Here is an 18617-nt window from a genome sequence, read left to right on the forward strand (position 1 = left end):
TTAGTGACATTACTCATTTTTTTTTTGAGGTTGATCAGAAACACAATTCCTATGGAAGTTTTAAAAAACTGAAACAGTCAAAATGGGGAACAAAGTAAGTTTTTTTTTTTTTTACAAAGTTCCATTTCTTAATTCCGATAGAATACATTGACTCAAACTGTGTATAAGATGACCTACAGTAATATTTAAGATAATCAGAGACTCTATAGGCACTCTAATAGGCTCCTCTGTCCCCATGCTTCCTATAAGATGAAATTGTGAATTAGAAGATAAGCCCAAAGCAACCAGCTACAGTCATGGCATTAAGAAATCATCTCTCTATAACCATTTCTAAATATCTCTTCTGACTATCCTAATAGCACAATTTCCCAAGGGGAAGCCATTGATTCCAATCTAAGAGGACAGTAGGGTATTTATTCAGTGATACCGGTGATTTAGACCAACCCCTTCCTATTATTAGCAACGTCAGATCCTCAGGACACAGTGTCTACTAGCTTTTAGCTACTTAGCACCATCCTTCTGAGCATCATAGCATTGAAAGGCTATGTGCAAAGCTGAGTAATAAACCCATTGGCTATTTCATGACATAATCAGAATAATGATGGGAATAGCATTGAACACATCATATATATTGTCTCACAGCTAGTACTAATGGATGGGTGCTATTTATCATCCCCATTTCACAGGCAGTAAGACAAAGGTTGTAGAAATTAAATGTTCTGCCTGAGCATCTTTGGCTGAAAAGTGATGGATGGAACACTTGAGGTTGCTTCCAACGTGTTAGCTTGTGGCCCTGTGTACTAAATTATATAGCTGCAAGGCAGCTAGGAACTGAAATATGTGTCATACTCGTGCAAACGAGGCAGTGGCTATGGCTAACACAGCTCCATCTTTGCCACAGCTCACTCTGGGCATGTAACTGAGGCAGCTGTTCTGACTTAGGCATTTGGTTTGAAGACATTTTGGTTGCAGGAACATTTTGTCCTGGTATAATAAAGCACTCAGCTGCCAGTCTTTTTCAAACTTCCTAGTGCCACTCCTCATCTTGTGTGAGGGCTGACAAGTCAGAGATGTTCATTTGACAGGCATATTATCTTTTTTGAAACACTTAGCCATTCTGATGACTATAAAATGCCCCCCCCCATTATGGTCAGATATCAAAACTAGCTCTATCAAACAGCAGTGTCAAAATGGACCTGCTTCTATAGAAACTGATTCCCTGGAGAATGACAGCATTTTTGGTGGGACTAGGCTGGTGAAGCATCACCTTTGAACCCTTTTCAGAAAATGGATATCTCTAGTTACGGACCAAGAACCTCCCCCCATCCCCATGAGAGTCTAAAGCTTCTGGATGGTCTATCTAGCTCAGTCTTTTAATTTCACTCCTTCCAACGTGTTCTCTCACACTTATTAACCAGCCTTCATTTCCCTGTCTTCACTCCAGGGACCTACAGTGAATCATTTCTGAGATGACAAGTTGGCATAGTGCCCAGAAATGTACTCTTGATACTGACAGTGGTGATGTAAGGCCACATGGCAGCAAATATCTTTTCTTAAAATGTTAATTAATTTATTTTTTCATTGTATGTGCATTTGTATTTTCATTTGCCTGCATGTATGCCTGTATGGGGATGTCAGGTCTTGGAGTTAAAGACAGTTGTAAGGTGCCATGTGGGTGCTGGGATTTGAACCCAGTTCCTCTGGAAGAGTCGGTACTCTTAACCTCTGAGTCATCTCTCCAGCCCCAGGCAGCATTTTCTTATCTTTTGCAGCAATGGTTCTCAAAGAAGGACAATGTATTACTTGTCCTCCGCAGGGTTCAGTGTTTGGGGCATTTTTGCTTGCTTGGTGCAACCTGGAGAGGGCCCAAATGTCACCTGTGCCAGAGACTGAGAGGTCTTGTATATAAAGGGATTCTGTTACATTTTCTTTGTGTAATAATTCCTATGTGGGCTGGGCGGTGGTGGATCTCCATGAGTTCGAGTCCAGCCTGGTCTACACAGAGTGAGTTCTAGGACAGTCAGAGAAACCCTGTCTCAAAAAACCAAAAAGAAATTCATATGTGGTACATATACATGTGCATGCTAGTGTGTATATGAGCTCATATGAAGGCACCAATGCACAGGCAGTGTTTGTGTGCATGCATGTGGAGATCTGAGTTTGATGGAGGGTGTCTTCCTGGATTGCTCTCCACTCTATGTTGAGACAGGGTTTCTCACTGAATCTGGAGCTCACCATTTCAGTTGGTCTGACTAGCCAGTTTGCTTGGGTGTTACCGTGTCTCCATCTGTCTGCTGTGTGCTGGGATTACAGCAGAGCCACCACACCCATGAGACTTTTAAGTGTGTTCTGGGGAACTGGTCCTCACCCTTGTGCAGCACCGGCTGAGCCATCTCCCCAGCCAACCCCCAACTGTATTTTTTTTTAAATGAAGCGATTATAAACCCTTGTCTTTAAGAGACTAAAATACTAGTTGGTAGAGACATGAAGCTTCTCACAAACTGATTGGAATTACTAATGGAAAGAACAATGGATAAAGGCCAACTGTCCATTTGAAGAAATGTATTGGCATCTCATAAGTTTTTAATAAAATGCAAAAGATATATTAAGAAGCAGAAGAAAGCAAAAAATAAGGTAAGCTTTATCAGTAATGAACAGCCCGGTCTTGAAGAGAAAGAAAATGTAATGAAGTTTTAGCTAGAGATTTTAGACTTAAGGCGCAGGAGAAGTACAGCTGCAATAGTCTGTTTGTATATGAGCGACACAGTTAGTGACCAATATTGCTCACAATCCACCTTCCAGCATTTGATAAATTCATGGAGACTTGGGTGCTGTCACAAGGCAGCCACATTGTGGGAAAGGATTGACAAACATGAAAAGCGAAACCCAGGAAGGTTTCCATGTGCTGAAGATATGCATAGTTAATAGGTACCATTTTTAGAAATCACATGGCTTGGTAACATAGGTACTGCTCTTACAGAAATAATGCAGCACTGAAGCCTCTGGGCAATATTTAAATTAGGATTTGAACGTTAAAAAAAAAACCTTTTAGGTTATGGTCAAGTCCTGTTATGGAAAACTAAATCATTTTTTTAAAAGAAGTCATTCTGTTATTTTCTCTAAAAGAAATAAATTTGGGTTTATAAACATTCTGGCTCATACGGAAAACTATTTTGATCCATTTGTCATAGGTGTAATGTTTCAGTTTGCTTTTGAAAAGGACTACTTCAAAAAATAAACACTGGCTTGAAAAACACTGTATTGAGACATACATACATACCATTCCCGCTTGCGTGCACTGAGCAATCATTATTCACTAGTAGTGTGGTGGAGTTAGTGGAATTACAGCTTGACTGTAAGGAATTTGAAGAGCTGGATACTCCTTGGTTTACAGTCTGCTTCTTTAAACCATTAGTAGCAGTTTTACTCCAGTCTACAGCAGAATAAGCATTACAGAAAAACAGGGCAGTATGTTGAAGCTCAAATGCAAGAGACGGGTCATGGTGTAACAAGTCTTAGCAAATGAATTCTCACTTCAGGATCTTATAGAGAACTCACACATTTTACGAGCTGATGTAAAAGGCACCTTCAGTGCCACTGCACGTATTTACTTTTCAAATGAGTGCCTCATTAAAAGGAAACCTGTGTCCTCCTAGAACTAATGGCTGAGCTAACTGGACCGTCTGGAGCTTTCCACTGAATTAGGAAGTAACAGAGCCTCTCTCTCCATCCTCACAAGTCAGCTCTGCTGCAGCAATTGTTCTTGAATCCACACAAATGACAGAGCCACACACTGACATTTTCTAAATACAGACCACTGTACCTATCAGGTACTGAAAGGTGGTGTTCATGCAGAAGGAAGCTAGCTTTTCAAGCAGGTCTTTATCATTTTTTAAATGAGAAAAAAAGAAAAAAAGAAAAAGAAAAAGAAACGAGCTCTTTGCTCTCCTTGCCAACCGGGAATATGTGAAAAGAACTTCAAAATAACCAGATACAAGCCAAAACTTATATACAAAGTCTGGCCAGCTAACAAATAAAGCCACTGACAACCTGGACCTGTGGAGAAAGGAGTGAGTCAAGCCTTACAACATTATGAAGAAAAATATTAAAAATTGCTTTGGGAAATGAAAAACATGAGCTCAATAGGAAACAAGCTAAAAACCACTGTTGCTTCATTCCAGAAGCAAGCAGGCCACTAACTCGACGGCTCACAACATTCCCAGGTAGGAAGAATTTCTTTTTTTTTTCCACCCTGTAATGTTCAGCAGCATTTTCTGTTGTGCATGCTCTGTTCTCCCCTTTTCAGATCTGACAACTCCTTGGAAATGATTGCTTTCATCTGAATGTACACATTTATCTTCTTGAAGTTTAAGAGAAGAAAAATGAAAGCAAATCTTTACCAGAATTTTCAGCCAGCCGTAATTTTCCACAACAAAGATACCGCCTCCACTGTTTTCTGACATTCTCTTTGGCTGCACCATAAAAGATGAATATGAAAAACCCTACAGGGAAAGAAAAATGTCCAAACCATTATACAGTGAATTACAAACAGAACCTGAATCTTGGTAACTTATTTGCACAAAAGAGGAAATCATTGGCAGTTCTGGGCAAAGTGAAATTGTATAAATGGAATAAAATATCTGAAACCCAAAGCTTTAAACAAAGACCTTTGTAAGATAGGGTGCTTATAAAAGGAACTGCATTCCCACATCTAAATTCACCATTGCTTGCCCCAGGTTTTGCTCTCATCCTTCCCTGTCCAGGTAGCAAAAGCCATCCACTCAGGATCCTAGTTGAGACCTCAGCTCCTGCTTCTTGAATCCTCTGGATTTGCAATTTAGTTCCAAGTTCTGTCCAATGAAAGCTCCGCCACAGTCTCAAGTGCCCCTTGCTTGTGTCCTTTGGGCCTTCTGTTCTGAGCATCAGGTCTGTAGAGTGTTTGGATTCAGTTATCTACCAGCTCCCTGCCGCCCTTCAGGCTCAAGGGAAAATTCCCCTGATGTTCCAGCATAGAAAACTAGCTACAGGTTTAAGCAGGTTTTTGGACTTACTTCCTGCCCACCACTGTCCGCAGTAATGTGAGCCGGGGATCCTTGGTCAGCACTGTCTCTGCCAAGAACCCAAGGCTTTTGCTAGGAAACATTTGGGGACTATATAGATGAACTTGGAACCCCCCCCTCTCTCACCAACACTTACCTACCTTTAAAACATTCATTTTAAAACACCAGATTTGCTTCTAATGGGATAGATCTGAGGGAACCTCAAAGGTTGGTGGACATTGCATGCCTTTACCCAGTGCCACCCTGGGAGGTTCCCTTGGTTGTATGAATGGAGAAACAACATGAGTGAGGGAGAGATGGATGGGGATATGCACCAACCAAAATTTTTTTAAAAAGCAAAACCATATATACACAGCTCATCTTCAATCAACTCTAAAGTACTATAGAACTAGGCCTTAGCTCCCTTTTATAGAAATAGCAAATTATGCCTAGTCATTTATGTTCTAATAAGATATATTTTTATCTTATTAGGGAAATGAGAAAAATAGGCAAGTTTGCTAGCTTCTTAAACCACGCGAAGGGAGGTAAATAGCTTTCATGTTAATGATTAATGTGAATTTGCATAGAATATTTTTTCTTCTTAAAGTACCTATTACTTTTAGTATCCTATTGTTAGGATATAAAAAACTTTTCTCAAGCCAAATGCTGTGGCACATACCTATATGATCCCAGCACTGGAGAAGAAGAGGTAGGAAGATCACTGTGTGTTTGAGGCCAAGCTGGTGAATTCTAGGCCAGCCAGGGTTACATACATTCAGATAGGCAACACTCTGCCTGGAAATCACCCCCTCAAAAAAATTTCAAAACAAAAGAAAAGCTCTTGATATAATTTTCTTTTTTCTTTGTTTTGTATTTAATACTACATAGCACAACACCTGAATATACCAATTTAGGGATTGGTATGTTGTAGATAAAATAAATATACCAGCCATTTTTAGTGTTCTCTCTCTCTCTCTCTCTCTCTCTCTCTCTCTCTCTCTCTCTCTCTCTCTCTCTCTCTCTCTCTCTCTGTGTGTGTGTGTGTGTGTGTGTGTGTGTTTTCAAGTAAAATAAGAACCCATGGCCAACACTTCTGGATGGGATTTCATTGAAAACTAGCAAAATCATCTATTTCCTGTTGGGACCACAGGAGGGCAGTATGGGAGCCAAAAGCAATGTGAAAACAAGCAGAGAATGTAATGAAAAGGCTTTGGAATGTGAGGAAGCCAAGGAACAATTCTTTATTGTTCTGTAGTGTAAACCTATTTACTGAAGTACTCCCATTAAAAATTAACAGCTGACAAAATTTTTATAACACTGCTCCAAAAGGAATTACTCATTTACTGTTTTTAAAAAAAACCACAATTGTTAGAGTTCCAAAATGCAAGTGGATTTTTTTATTAGCTTATGGGAAGCTAAGAAGTCAAGGGCACCCTCCAAGACTGTCCCAGGCCTGCTCAGGGCAGCTTGGCAACTTCTAGGGATTAGCCCATGGCCAAGATCACTGCCACTTGGCTTTGTTTATTATCTTCCCATTTATCATTTTCTGTTTCCAAGTCAAAACTCCAAAGCTAAGCCTTAGGTCCGAGTGGTGAACCCTCATAGAGACACAGTATCTGGGTTTTTCCTATGTGCAAGTTCTGCTTTCATAAATTATTAAAAAAAAAAAAAAAGGAAGGAAGCAAGAAAAGGCTGAGTAATTGGCTCTCTCAGAAAGAGTTCCTGGCAGATTTCCTCAATATAGTTTCTCCAAGGAGATGAGAATTGATAAAAGGAAAAAAATTGACCATTTCTCAAAATTAGTAAAATGCCTTTCTTCTAAGGACCTCAAAGCTCCTGTTCTCAGCGATAATTGGTTCTGAAAGGAGTACAACTTCAGCTACTAAATAGGGCACTTTGCAGGCACTCTCTTAGCAGTGATACTTTACTTTTCCCATTGGGCTCTTTGGGTTCATATGTAACTCTATAGTGCTTACCTTGTAAGGTGTTAAAGATAGCAAAGAGATACATGAAGGTGACATTCACTGGTCCCCATGCAAAGAAGGCAAAGCCCCAAGTAATTCCCAGTAAAAACGTGAGGCCAGCAATACTCCTGAGGTCTTGAATACTAGTTTTGCGCTGGGCTCCCAGTTGCTTCTTCTTTTTAATTCGACAGAGCTGAACCAAGACGACGATGAACATGCTGACGTTCAGTAGAAATATCACACAGAAATAGCCCACGACTGTGATATAGAACACTGCATTGCTGTTGATCCAGCAGCTGGATGGCGGAGAGAAGAGAGGAGGAAACATTATAATGATAAAAATATGCTTGCTCCAAGTGATGCATTGGATCTATAATATTTTTGATGAAACCACTCCCCCCCTTTCAAGTACAAAACAAAACAACAAGAACAAAAATCCCTAGCCAACAGCTGCTTTTCTCCACAATCATTTCTAGCTCTATGGAACATAATCTAGGTAATTCAGAATATTTTAGAGGCTGGGGAGATGGCAATTGATGCTTTTCTAGAGGATCAGGGTTCAATTCTCAGCACCCATGGCAGGCAGCTCACAATTATCTGTAACTTCAGCTCCAAGGGATCTAACACCTCATTCTGGCCTCCACAGATATATATGTGTGACACAGGCACACACACACACACACACACACACACACACACACTCACACACACACACATAACTCTTGAAAAAGAATATTTTAAAACTTTCTTTTGTTTTTTTTTCCCAGACAATTTCTCTGTGTAACAGCCTTGGCTGTCCTGGAACTCACTCTGTAGAGTAGGCTGGCCTCAACCCCACAGAGATCTGCCTAACTCTGTCTCCTGAGTGCTGGGACTAAAGTTGTGTACCACCACCACTCTGCTTAAAACCATTTTTAAAACATTCAAACATTCTCCTGTGAAATTATAGTTATCCCAGACTATATGTCTTTAGTAATATAATATCACCAGCATTTTATTTTTATCAGAGGTTAAGAGTCTTAATATACTTCACCTTAATTTGTAGACTCCCTTAGAATAATTCCTAATTTGTTCCTTAAATAGTAGTGTGGCATTTTCAACTAGCTAATCCCATTACACATGATGATGAAGGCTCTTGTTAAAAATTATTGAAAATTTTATTAAGATGATAGATATGGCAAACAGACTAATTAGATCCTCCATTTTCTTAAAAATTTAATTTTATAGTTCCCAAACATTCCCTAAGATCAATTTGTACTCACAAGTCATCTGGTGTGCCGTTGGGGAATTTCCCATAAGATCCAATCCCATAATTATCTGGGGATATAGTCAGGACGATGGTCACAACCACAGCTGGTATCCCTGGAACATGGGAAACATCAGTCACTCAGTTCTGACAATGAAGGAGGTGAAAAGAAAAACCAGAGGTCATTCTATTTTCCTTTCTGTGGCATGGTAGAGACTGGTTAGCTATTCACCAAATCAGTTTTCATTTATTTTGGCACATGGATGGATGTCCCTACCCTCACTGGTAGCCAGAATTAAATTTTGGTTAATCAGCTATACACAGAAGTGATTTGCTCCACTGTGGTCCTGTCTCCTAGAAACTACCTGAAGTACCCTCCACTCTCTTTCCCCTGAAACTCAGGGAATTTTTTGGAAGCTCCATATTGAGGCAGAGTCATCATCAACTGGGGATCATAAATAACTATAGAGATGCCTTCCCTTCAACTGGGATGCAGCCAGGGAGAAATGATCTGGTGAGAGCTCAAGGCTTATCTCTTGTAGCAGCTCCTGCCACCATCAACTGACTCATGTCTGGAATGTAAATTTAAGAGTAAGCAACTCCCAATGATTCATTCAGTCATAAAATTCCCAACTGATTATTTGGAACCCGCCAATGAATGAGAAAATCTATTTTCAATGACTTAGGACTGGTGACTGCTACTATGTTGGTTTTCTCAAGGGCCCATCAGTACTCCTGCTAAAAGGAGGTACAAATAAGAGGGCTTCTGACAGTTTACAGTGGCTTTTTCAGCTAGGAAAAGGTGCTTTTGTAGACCGTTGTGCCACCACTCACCAGCCCCATGCTGCCACCCTATACCACACACAGACTAGTCCAGCTGTTTCACTGCTCTAGTAAATAAAACAACAATAACAACGGCAATGACTACAACTCCTTTTATAGATGGGCTGAGGTGCCTGAAACAAGCAAATGTACTCTTTTTTTTTTAAATTCATTTGATACTGACATGATGGTTTCCTAGGTAAGACTTTTTTAAAGAGTAGAAAACTGGAGGCTGAAGCAGTAGATCACTGTTGAAGTGCTTCCCTAGCATGTTCACAGCCCTGTATTAGATCGTCAGTGTCAAAGACATACATAAGAAGTGGAGGTGGAGGAGCCTGTCCTTGGCAAGGGTACCTGGCATTTCAGCTTTCTCTAAAGAAGATAAAATTCTTGCCCAACTACCTGAAGCTATGTCTTTCTGAGACAAGTGAGGGAGAGTGTGTGGTTTATTCTTCACAAAGATATAATGACAGGCAGGGTGACAAATAATGAAAGGCTTGCAGTCCTGTTGTTTAGACTGAGGAACAAGAGGGAGTGTTGATGGTTGGAATCCAGTGAAAAGCATATCCATAAGGAACGAGAAGGCCACGTTGGACTGTTTTCTAGCCTTACAAAATGAGGATAAACTTACACCATCACTTAGCATCTAGGTGCTGCCGATAACTGCTAGCCTCATTGGCTTGTCTTCAATGACTTATGAAACTACATCAAAAAATTAGGGCACTGTATACTTGTTGGTTATCTATAGGACTCTTAGGAGGAAGAGGGATCAGCTTACTATTTTTTCACTGAAGGGACCAGAACCAAACTCACTGGTAAGTGCCACGAACAACCATAAACTTAATGGAAGATAAAATATGGGGTTTTGGAAATTATTTGATCACTGAATCAACAAGAGTGTTCTGGAAACAGTGCAGCCTTTGAGGAGTTCAAAGCTCCTTTAGAAAGTTACCTAGTGGGATTCAAGGCTCTACATGATTAAAGGTGAGAGGAAGGGCCCCCTGTCAGAGGTCTAGGGGAGGGGAATAGGGCAGAAGAGGGAGGGAGGGTGGGAATGGGAAGATACTAGCAAGGGGGTAATAACCAGGTTATAATGTGAATAAATAATTAAAAAATCTTTTTTAAAAGAAAAAAAGTCAGAACACTGAAGGAAAAGTCCAGGTAACATTCAAGCAAGTTTATACATACCCCAGCCAACAATGCAGAATTTAAGGATGTACTTTCGGATGTAAGTATTAAACACCTTGACAAGTGCTAGGTACATGTGGAATGCTTCTAAGCCCATCCATGTGAATGAGACCAAGAGAAAATAGTGAAGAAATACAGCCACGGAGATGCAGAAACCTCGGGTATTATACAGAGCAATCCAGGAATCTAAGAGGAAGACCAGGTTGAGCAGGAGCAAAGCAGCACACAGCTGGATGAGGATTTTGGAAGGGTAATCCCTCCGGATCTTTCTAAAATGAAAGAATGAGAAAAGAGTTAGCCTTATATCCTGCCAAATTTTGTATAAGAATATCCCTCAGGTCGGGTGTGATGGTACATGCCTTTAATCCCAGCACTTGGGAGGCAGAAACAGGTGGATCACTGTGAGTTTAGGGCTGGCCTGCTCTACAAATTGAGTCCAGGATAATCAAGGCTACACAGAGAAACCCTGTCCTGAGAAAACAAAACAAAACAAAACAAAAAGAATACCCCTCAGGTTGTTTCAAAGGTTTTTTTTTTTTTTTTTTAAAGATGTATTTTATTTTAAGGTGTATGTACATGAAAGCAATTATTTGTGAAGTCCAGAAGTGGGTGTTAGATCCCCTGGAACTGGAATTACAGACAATTGTGAGCAGCTGCCTGATGTGGGTGACGGGAACTGAACAAGGGTCCTCTGAAAGAGTAGCAGGTGCTTCTAACCACTGAACCATCTCTCCAGCCCCACATCTCAGAGTGTTAACTGGTTTCTTTATTGGTATATGCTAATATGCATAGATTTCCTTTCAGAGAGAATGAATGTACTGGGGACAATAAAACCAACAACAAAGAAAAAAAAACATAAACTGAAGAACTGTGATAAATAATATTGTCAATTTAGAAAAAAAAAAAAAACCATAATTCCCTAAAGGCAAACACAGCTGGGGAGGGTGGGAGTAGGTTGACTAAGGTGAGAAGATCCACCTCAAATGTGGGTGGCACTAGTCCATGAATGGGGCCGTAGACTGAATAAAAAGGATGTGGTCTGTGCACCCACATTCAACATTCTCAGTTCCTGCTGCTGAGACATCCCTACGTCCCTGGTGTGATGGACAGAACTTTCAAGCTATGAGCCAAAATAAAGCTTTCCTTTCTTAACTTGTCTTTATTACAAGTTCAATTGCAACAACAGGAGAAGCAACTAAGAAGACAATTGTATGGAACCTGTGTCTCAATGTCTGTAGGATCTTTTGCAGGCTGTCTGTAGACACACATTTAAATGCAGGGTATATAATCAACACCACCAAGAAGCCACCTCCTTTCTTCTGAACGCCTTCTAGAATTATTGCTAGTTCTTCTCACATAATAGGTTGCTACATCCAGATCTTCAAAATATGGTCAAATTCCTATATCACCTTATGTTACTACTTAAATTGAGACCATGGAAAGAAGAGTTTGAATGGTTGCTCAATGTAATGACACAGGGAAAATGCAGCTAATTTATCTGTTACGATTTCCCCCTAAAAAATGATGAGAGGAACCCTCTGGTGAGCCAAGAAGGGGCAATGTTATTTGGAGTGGCATTCCCTGCTTTTACTTCCAAAGTCACACTCGGTGAATTGTTTTCATTTAAGTTTTACATTCATCTTCATTCCTATACCCTTAACATAGTTAATATTTCTCATTTTCTCAGTATTATTTATAAACTTAGTTTATGATTTTTTTTTTTTTTTTTTTTTTTGCTGTACATGGTACGATGACCTCTTTCAGACTGTAACTTCTTGGATAAGTCACTGTCTTTTTTTTTTTTTTTTTCTACACTAAATGCTGATGACATACCAGGTACCCATTTGGGGAACAAGATTATCATGACTCAACTCCTACTGTGCTCAGAAACTAATGGAAGACAAAAGCATATGAACCAAAAACTCTCATGACATTTCATACCCAGACATTCTATCAGGTTCTTATAAAGAACAGGGTAGGCTAAATAAAGGGTTTTTTGTTTTGTTTTGTGTTTTTTGTTGTTGTTGTTGGTTTTGTTTGTTTTTGTTTTGTTGCTTTTTGTTTTTTTGTTTTTCAATACAAGGTTTCTCTGTGTACCCTTGCCTGTCCTGGACTTTGCAGACCAAACTGGCCTCAAATTCACAAGAGATCCACCTGCCTCTGCCTCCCCGAGTGCTGGGATTAAAGGTGTGTGTCACAGTGCCCAGTGAAGAAAGGGTTGTAAAATAATACATTTTGGTGCTAAAGGTGAGAGCTCCATTTATAGACCAAATTTCCAGTTGTAGATACTCACTCAAAGGCTATGTAGGTTACAAGAGTAACAGACAGAAAAATTGATGAAAGCCCACAGCCAATATATGTGATAAATGTCAGAGCCATCATTTGACTTGGTGGTAAAGATGTCCGAGATAGGTCCTGGGAAATAAAATAATGCTTTCAGCAATCAAACCATTTTACATACATAAGAATTATTATTATGTTCGTTGAATATGCTAAGTATCCATTAATAGTCTCATAGTCTGTTCAACCAACCTATGAGACAGATACAATTACTGTCAACAGGTAAAAATAAGGAGTTCCAGTAACCTGTTTGAGGTCATAGCTAGGAATAGGAAGTGGAGGAATCAGAATTCAAATTCAGGATTCAGATCTGCCTGACTCCAAAGCTCATACACTTGATCACTGAATCAGTGCACTGGGGAAGTCCTGGATTAGGAGCCTAAAGACTTACATTTGGCTCCTGCCTCTTGCATTTCTTGGTCCTATGGCTATGAACAATTACCACAAGTCATAATTCTAATTGCAATAAAATGACCTATGTTAAAGAAATGCTGGGAAGATTAAATGAGATCATTTAAGGATGGGGGTGCAGCTAGGTGGTAGAGCACTTGCTCACCGTGCACAAAATTATAAAATCAATAATAACTTATGCCAAAGTGTTTTATCAATGTTTACATTCCCTGAAAGATAAATAATTTGTGCCGTCCATTCTAATAAGACTCTCTTGCTATTAAAAGGAGAAAATATAAATAGAATATGAAGAAATACTTATATTCTATAGTCAAATATTGGTTATTAAAAGAGTGGTTTCATTGGTGTATAACGATGCCACAATATTAGGCTTTTTGTTTATCTGTTGAGTCATCAAGTAGATATTTTATTATAATGACTGACCAGCTAGCCCTCAGACCCAGGGTCTAAGGCCATTGGGCATGAGTATGTTACCAATAGGATGCCAAAACTGGTAAGGTGGCTACAGGTACAGATGGTTTCATTCATCCTCCTGTCTTTGATGGAGCAGCCATCCGATGACCAACCTCCTCTGCCACCTGTTGGCATCAAGAGCAGCATCTGTCCCATCAGCAAGTCATAGCACAGTGACTTACCAACTTCCCCACTCACTCACTCACTTAAGACCTTAAAAGAGTTTAAATTGGAACCTACCATTTCTGCCCAAGTCCCAGAATACACATTTCACAGTTAAGTCATCCTGTAGCAGAAAGATAAGTCATAGCTAATTAGTTTAATGAACTGTAAAGCAATTGGGAAAATCAGTGATATTTTTAATTTCCTAATTTAATGCTTGAGTTTTGGCGACTTATTTTACTTGATTCTTAGAGGCAAATGAACCCCATAGAGGTCAGCACTTCTAAAAATATCAGTCATGCATTGATATCACTTTAGGGATTTGTTTAAAAACTGTACACTCCACTTGGTGGTACAGTGCTTGTCTAGATGATGAGGGCAGGAGCTCAATCCCCAGCCCAGGGGGCAGGGAATCCACTCTGGCTCAGTGGAACTGAGGTGCGGACCTGAGCCTTGACAAGTCTAGTCAAATCTCAAAGAGCACATTCTCAGAAGTAAGGTTGTAGTTGAAGCTCCATAGGGCCTGAAAGTGGGGTCCAAGTCTGCAGCCATAGCTCTTCCCACAGGGAAATCCAGTAGTGGCTAAGAGCTTGCCTTTGCATTTGTCTGCCTCTAAAACTACACGGTTGAGGACAAAATGAGTTGGGAAGTCAAAATTCCAAAGAGAAGCAAGCAATTGCAGTCTTACACACACCTTCGGTCTCTAGCCATGACCTACAGGTGCAGTCTGTACAAGGTGTCTCCTTGGTCACTGAACAAACCAGACAGGCCTCTCCTCACCTGACTTGGGTTGATGTGTTTCAGTGTGACTGTCACGTTCCTTGTCAAGTTCTTGATGGTTATATTTGCAACATTTGATGATATGACATAGCTGATCAGGGAGAGGTTCTCCAGGGAGGAGTCCTAGCACAATAAAGATCAACAAGGTGAAAATGGAAATGAAATAGAAGGAGGCTGTTTTAGGGCTAGAAGGATACTAAGGATGATTTGAATTCGCATTCTTTACAATGTAGGTCAGAAACTGTGATGGAGTAAAGTAACTTCTCCAAGGGACAACAATTAGATGCAGGGCTTAGTTCACCTCAGGGCTCTAAACACTATGTTGACGTGCACAGTGGATACAATAGGACCTCATGAATTTTTTTCTGGGTATTTTTTATTTAATTAATTTATTCAGATTACATCTCAGTTGTTATCCCATCCCTTGTATTCACCTGTTCCTCCCTCCCTCCCGCTTTCACCCTATTCCCCTCCCCTATGTCAGTGACCTAGGGGGACCTCCTCCCCCAATATATGATCATAGGCTATCAAGTCTCATCTTGGTAGCCTGTCTATCCTTTCTCTGGATGCCACCAGGCCTCCATACCAAGGGGAAGTGGTCAAATAGACCTCATTAAACATTTAAATCTTGTGTCCTTGAGCAAGCTACTGAAACTCTTTGTGCCTCCATTACCTAATCTGTAAAATGGATGTAAAATGGGTTCCTTCCTCACAGGACAGGGATTAGAGTCAACACTTGTGGGTTCTTAGAATAGAGGTTGGCTATTTGGGAGTACTATGAATGTATTGGTAACTCCTAGATATCACCCCCAGGAAGAGTAGGGTATGACTAAAACTTAACTGCAGAGTTTCAATACTCCATTTGATTTGTAGCAGGCTTAAGAATATATAATGATTACACAGAATTAAATCACCCACCTCCAAACCAAACCCAAATCAAACTCAGTAAGTAGCCACTTTACCTGAAACAGGGCAGGTGTTTTAAAGAAATTGAACTGAACCCTGGAAGCCAGCTCTGCCTCACTAGCTGGCAAATTACTCATCAGCGACGAAGGCAGAGTGATGGCACCAATACTATTCCCAGGAGCCTGGGTTTCCAGAGAAACCTGGAGATAAAGTAAGAGATAATAAGTGTCTAAGGTTGATACAATGAGGTGATCAAAAACACAACTCAATATTGGAGGGACCTGAAGGGCCTCGATCTGTGATATTTCTCCAGGAAGCAGCTCTGCTCCAGTCTTTCTGGTTGGATGAGGCCTCCAAGCAGGAAAGGAAACATTTTAAGGACACATAGAAACTGTCAAAGAGTGCAGAGACCAGGAGACCATAGCAGCACACACACACTGAGTTAGTAAGCAAGCACTAGGGAGAGTCTACACACTGCTTATACAGTTACGAGCAAGACTTGGTTTGACTTTAGCAGTTCTAGTTCCCAGTCCCTCTAAGGCATTGGTTCTCAATCTGTGGATTGCAACTTCCTTGGGGGTCGCATTTCAGGTATCCTGCATATCAGACATTTACATATAATCATAACAGTAGCAGAACTATAGTTATGAAGTAGCAACGAAATAACTTTATGGTTGGGCGTCAGCATAACACGAGGAACTGTATTAAAGGGTTGCAGCATTAGGGAAGTTGAGAACCACTGCTAAAGGGTAGATAGAAAGCACTAGAAGCAGGATTTATTTTCAGCACTGCTATAGACATCGTGTAGTTCTAAAACATCTTTAAACTGTTGACATTCATCGGCGTGCCTAGGTACCCCAACTGCCTAGTATTCCTTCATGAGGATAATATTCCCTGCCATCCCTTCATATCACACACACACACACACACACACACACACACACACCTGCTCCTGAAAACAATGTCATTTTTTTTCTTCACTGGCTGCCTTCTATACCAGGCTGGCCTTAAACTCAAAGAGCTCCACCTGCTGTCTCCTCCCCAGTGCTACATTTAAAGGAATCAGCTGTTCACTCTTTTGGAATACTGACTATCACTCCTGATAATCAACAGCAATTGCCTCCATCAAGAAATACAACAGGGGTTCCAATCATGCACAAGAAAATATTGTTTCTATAAGAAATTCAAGTGTACCTGAAGATGCGCAGAATCTTGGGCTGCAAAGGTCGTTGTACTGAAATTACTGGCATTCACTCTGATCACGGCAAGAGCCAAAGAAGGGGAGGTTAGACTGATAGTTGCACCTGAAAATTTCAGCTGTAAGCCAATGTCATCTACCACTTTTAGCAACCTGGAAAGACAATTAACAGCTTAAACTCAGTCCTATCTTTCTCTCTCCTCCATGCTAATATAGAATAGCAACTGGATGCCATTATGAGCCTAGTCCTTGAGGGCAAATACTTGGCTATCACTAGTCACATAAGCAAGTATCTTTAACGTCAGAGAGGATCCTCCTAGCACTCTGTAATGTACATTATATAGGTAAATTGCCACGTATTGTTAAATCTTGCTGAAAGAGAACTCCTGGAGCAAGGAGGGCCCTTCTGTTTTAGACTCCGGCATGTTTATTGCAAGTATTCTCCAAATGTTATTGAAAGCACCTTTCCTGGGACAGGTTACCTCTCTAATGCTATAACCAACAGAAAGGAAAAAGCAAGTAAAACATTGTGTTCTTGAGAAGAGCTAGAAGGTGAACTATTTTCAAGCCAAGTTTCTATTGCTTATTCCATAATATAAAAATTCCTACAGGAAAAAAAAAACCCTTACAGCGATAACTGGAAGCTGGAAGCTCATCTATGTAGATGACAAAGCTGATCCTCTTCCCTGGCTTTCAACTTAGAAATCTAGTTGGCTGCATCAGCTGGTTTCTGCTAGATGTTTGTAAGCCCCCAATTTGAAGTTGTCACTTTTTGATTGCTTTCTTAATTGGGCTACTTAAGTCAATCATCTCTGCTGGATGTTTTGAGGCCCCAGTTTGATAATGTTTTGCTATCTGTTGCTTCTAACTATCGTTACTCATTTGTTATATACTCAATAAACTCACTCATTCAAAACAGAAAGCTCAGCTAGCATATTTCATTCTCTGAACCACACAGAACACACCTTTTCTATCTGCTACATCATACCTTTGAGCTAGAGGGGCTAGCAAGGTGGGTGGAGAGTGCAGGAGTTTGCTGACTCGGTGTACCATTTCGCTTGCAAGGTTGGGCTCTAAGCTGCCCAATGACAACACTTTCTCCATTTGTGATACTTGGGCTTCCAGATCAGGAACACTGCTAGTGTTGACAACTGTATCAAAAAACCAAATCATGTTATGCATACAGGATGAAAAAAAATCACGTTTGAAGATAAACGGTTCCCATGATGTGGTCAGCTCATTCCTAGGTATTCATCCAAAAGAAGAAGGTTGGGATTTTTCATAGTAGCAGTTTTTCTTTTCTTTTCTTTTTATTAAATCGTTCTTATTACATCTCAATGGTTACCCCCTCCCTTGTATCCTCCCATTCCTCCCTCCCTCCCATTTTCCCCTTACTCCCCTCCCTTATGACTGTGACTGAGGGGGACCTCCTCTCCCTGTATATGCTCATAGGGTATCAAGTCTCTTCTTGGTAACTTGCTATCCTTCCTCTGAGTGCCACCAGGCCTCCCCATCCAGGGGACGTGGTCAAACATGGGACACTGCCTTTTTTTCCATAATAGTTCTAAACTAGAAATAACCCAAATGTCCATGAACTGGAAATGGATGGATAAATTATGCTATGCCTACAGTAGAAAATTATTTAGTGACCAAAAAAAAAAAAAAAAAAAAAAAAAAAAGAATTTAGCTACCAATACATTCCACAACAGGGATGGCTCTCCAGTTGTCAAATTTATTATGTTAAATGAAAAAATCCATAATCAAAAGGTAACATCCGATATGATTCTCTTCATATGACATTTTAGAAAAGTGGAAACTACAGGGAAACTCACCACACATTAATGGTGGCCAGGGTCTAGGTCTAAGTGCTGACTTCAAAGAGATACAAAGGAACTGTAGAGGGTGTGGAAAGTTATGTGTGTTAATTTGATGATGGTTACATAACCATAGGTGCTTATCTAACTGCATAAAACTGTACAATTTCATTTATTCATATAATTGAAGAAAGTTTATTATATGTAAATTACATTTCAGTAAGCATAACTAAAATATTAGAATATTTATATAGTGATACAAATAGAGTAGTGGTATAAATACAAATGATGTAC

The 18617-nt window shown here is 40.1% G+C and overlaps 1 protein-coding gene across 1 annotated transcript in view; it reads right to left on the reverse strand.

Moving 5' to 3' along the window:
* The window catches only part of Adgrg2 (adhesion G protein-coupled receptor G2), a 123998-nt gene that overhangs the window by 945 nt on the left and 104436 nt on the right, over positions 1–18617 (reverse strand). Inside the window, exons 14-25 of the mRNA XM_051141750.1 lie at positions 17498–17660; positions 16506–16662; positions 15368–15511; positions 14406–14528; positions 13704–13749; positions 13485–13588; positions 12553–12674; positions 10260–10528; positions 8266–8365; positions 7016–7299; positions 4401–4502; positions 3281–3433 (exon numbers count right to left, since the gene is read on the reverse strand). Of these exons, the coding sequence (XP_050997707.1) occupies positions 3281–3433; positions 4401–4502; positions 7016–7299; positions 8266–8365; positions 10260–10528; positions 12553–12674; positions 13485–13588; positions 13704–13749; positions 14406–14528; positions 15368–15511; positions 16506–16662; positions 17498–17660 (1767 nt within the window). The remainder of the gene's footprint in view (positions 1–3280; positions 3434–4400; positions 4503–7015; positions 7300–8265; positions 8366–10259; positions 10529–12552; positions 12675–13484; positions 13589–13703; positions 13750–14405; positions 14529–15367; positions 15512–16505; positions 16663–17497; positions 17661–18617) is intronic.

Source organism: Acomys russatus, chromosome X (assembly GCF_903995435.1).
Source record: "Acomys russatus chromosome X, mAcoRus1.1, whole genome shotgun sequence".
Taxonomy (NCBI): domain Eukaryota; kingdom Metazoa; phylum Chordata; class Mammalia; order Rodentia; family Muridae; genus Acomys; species Acomys russatus.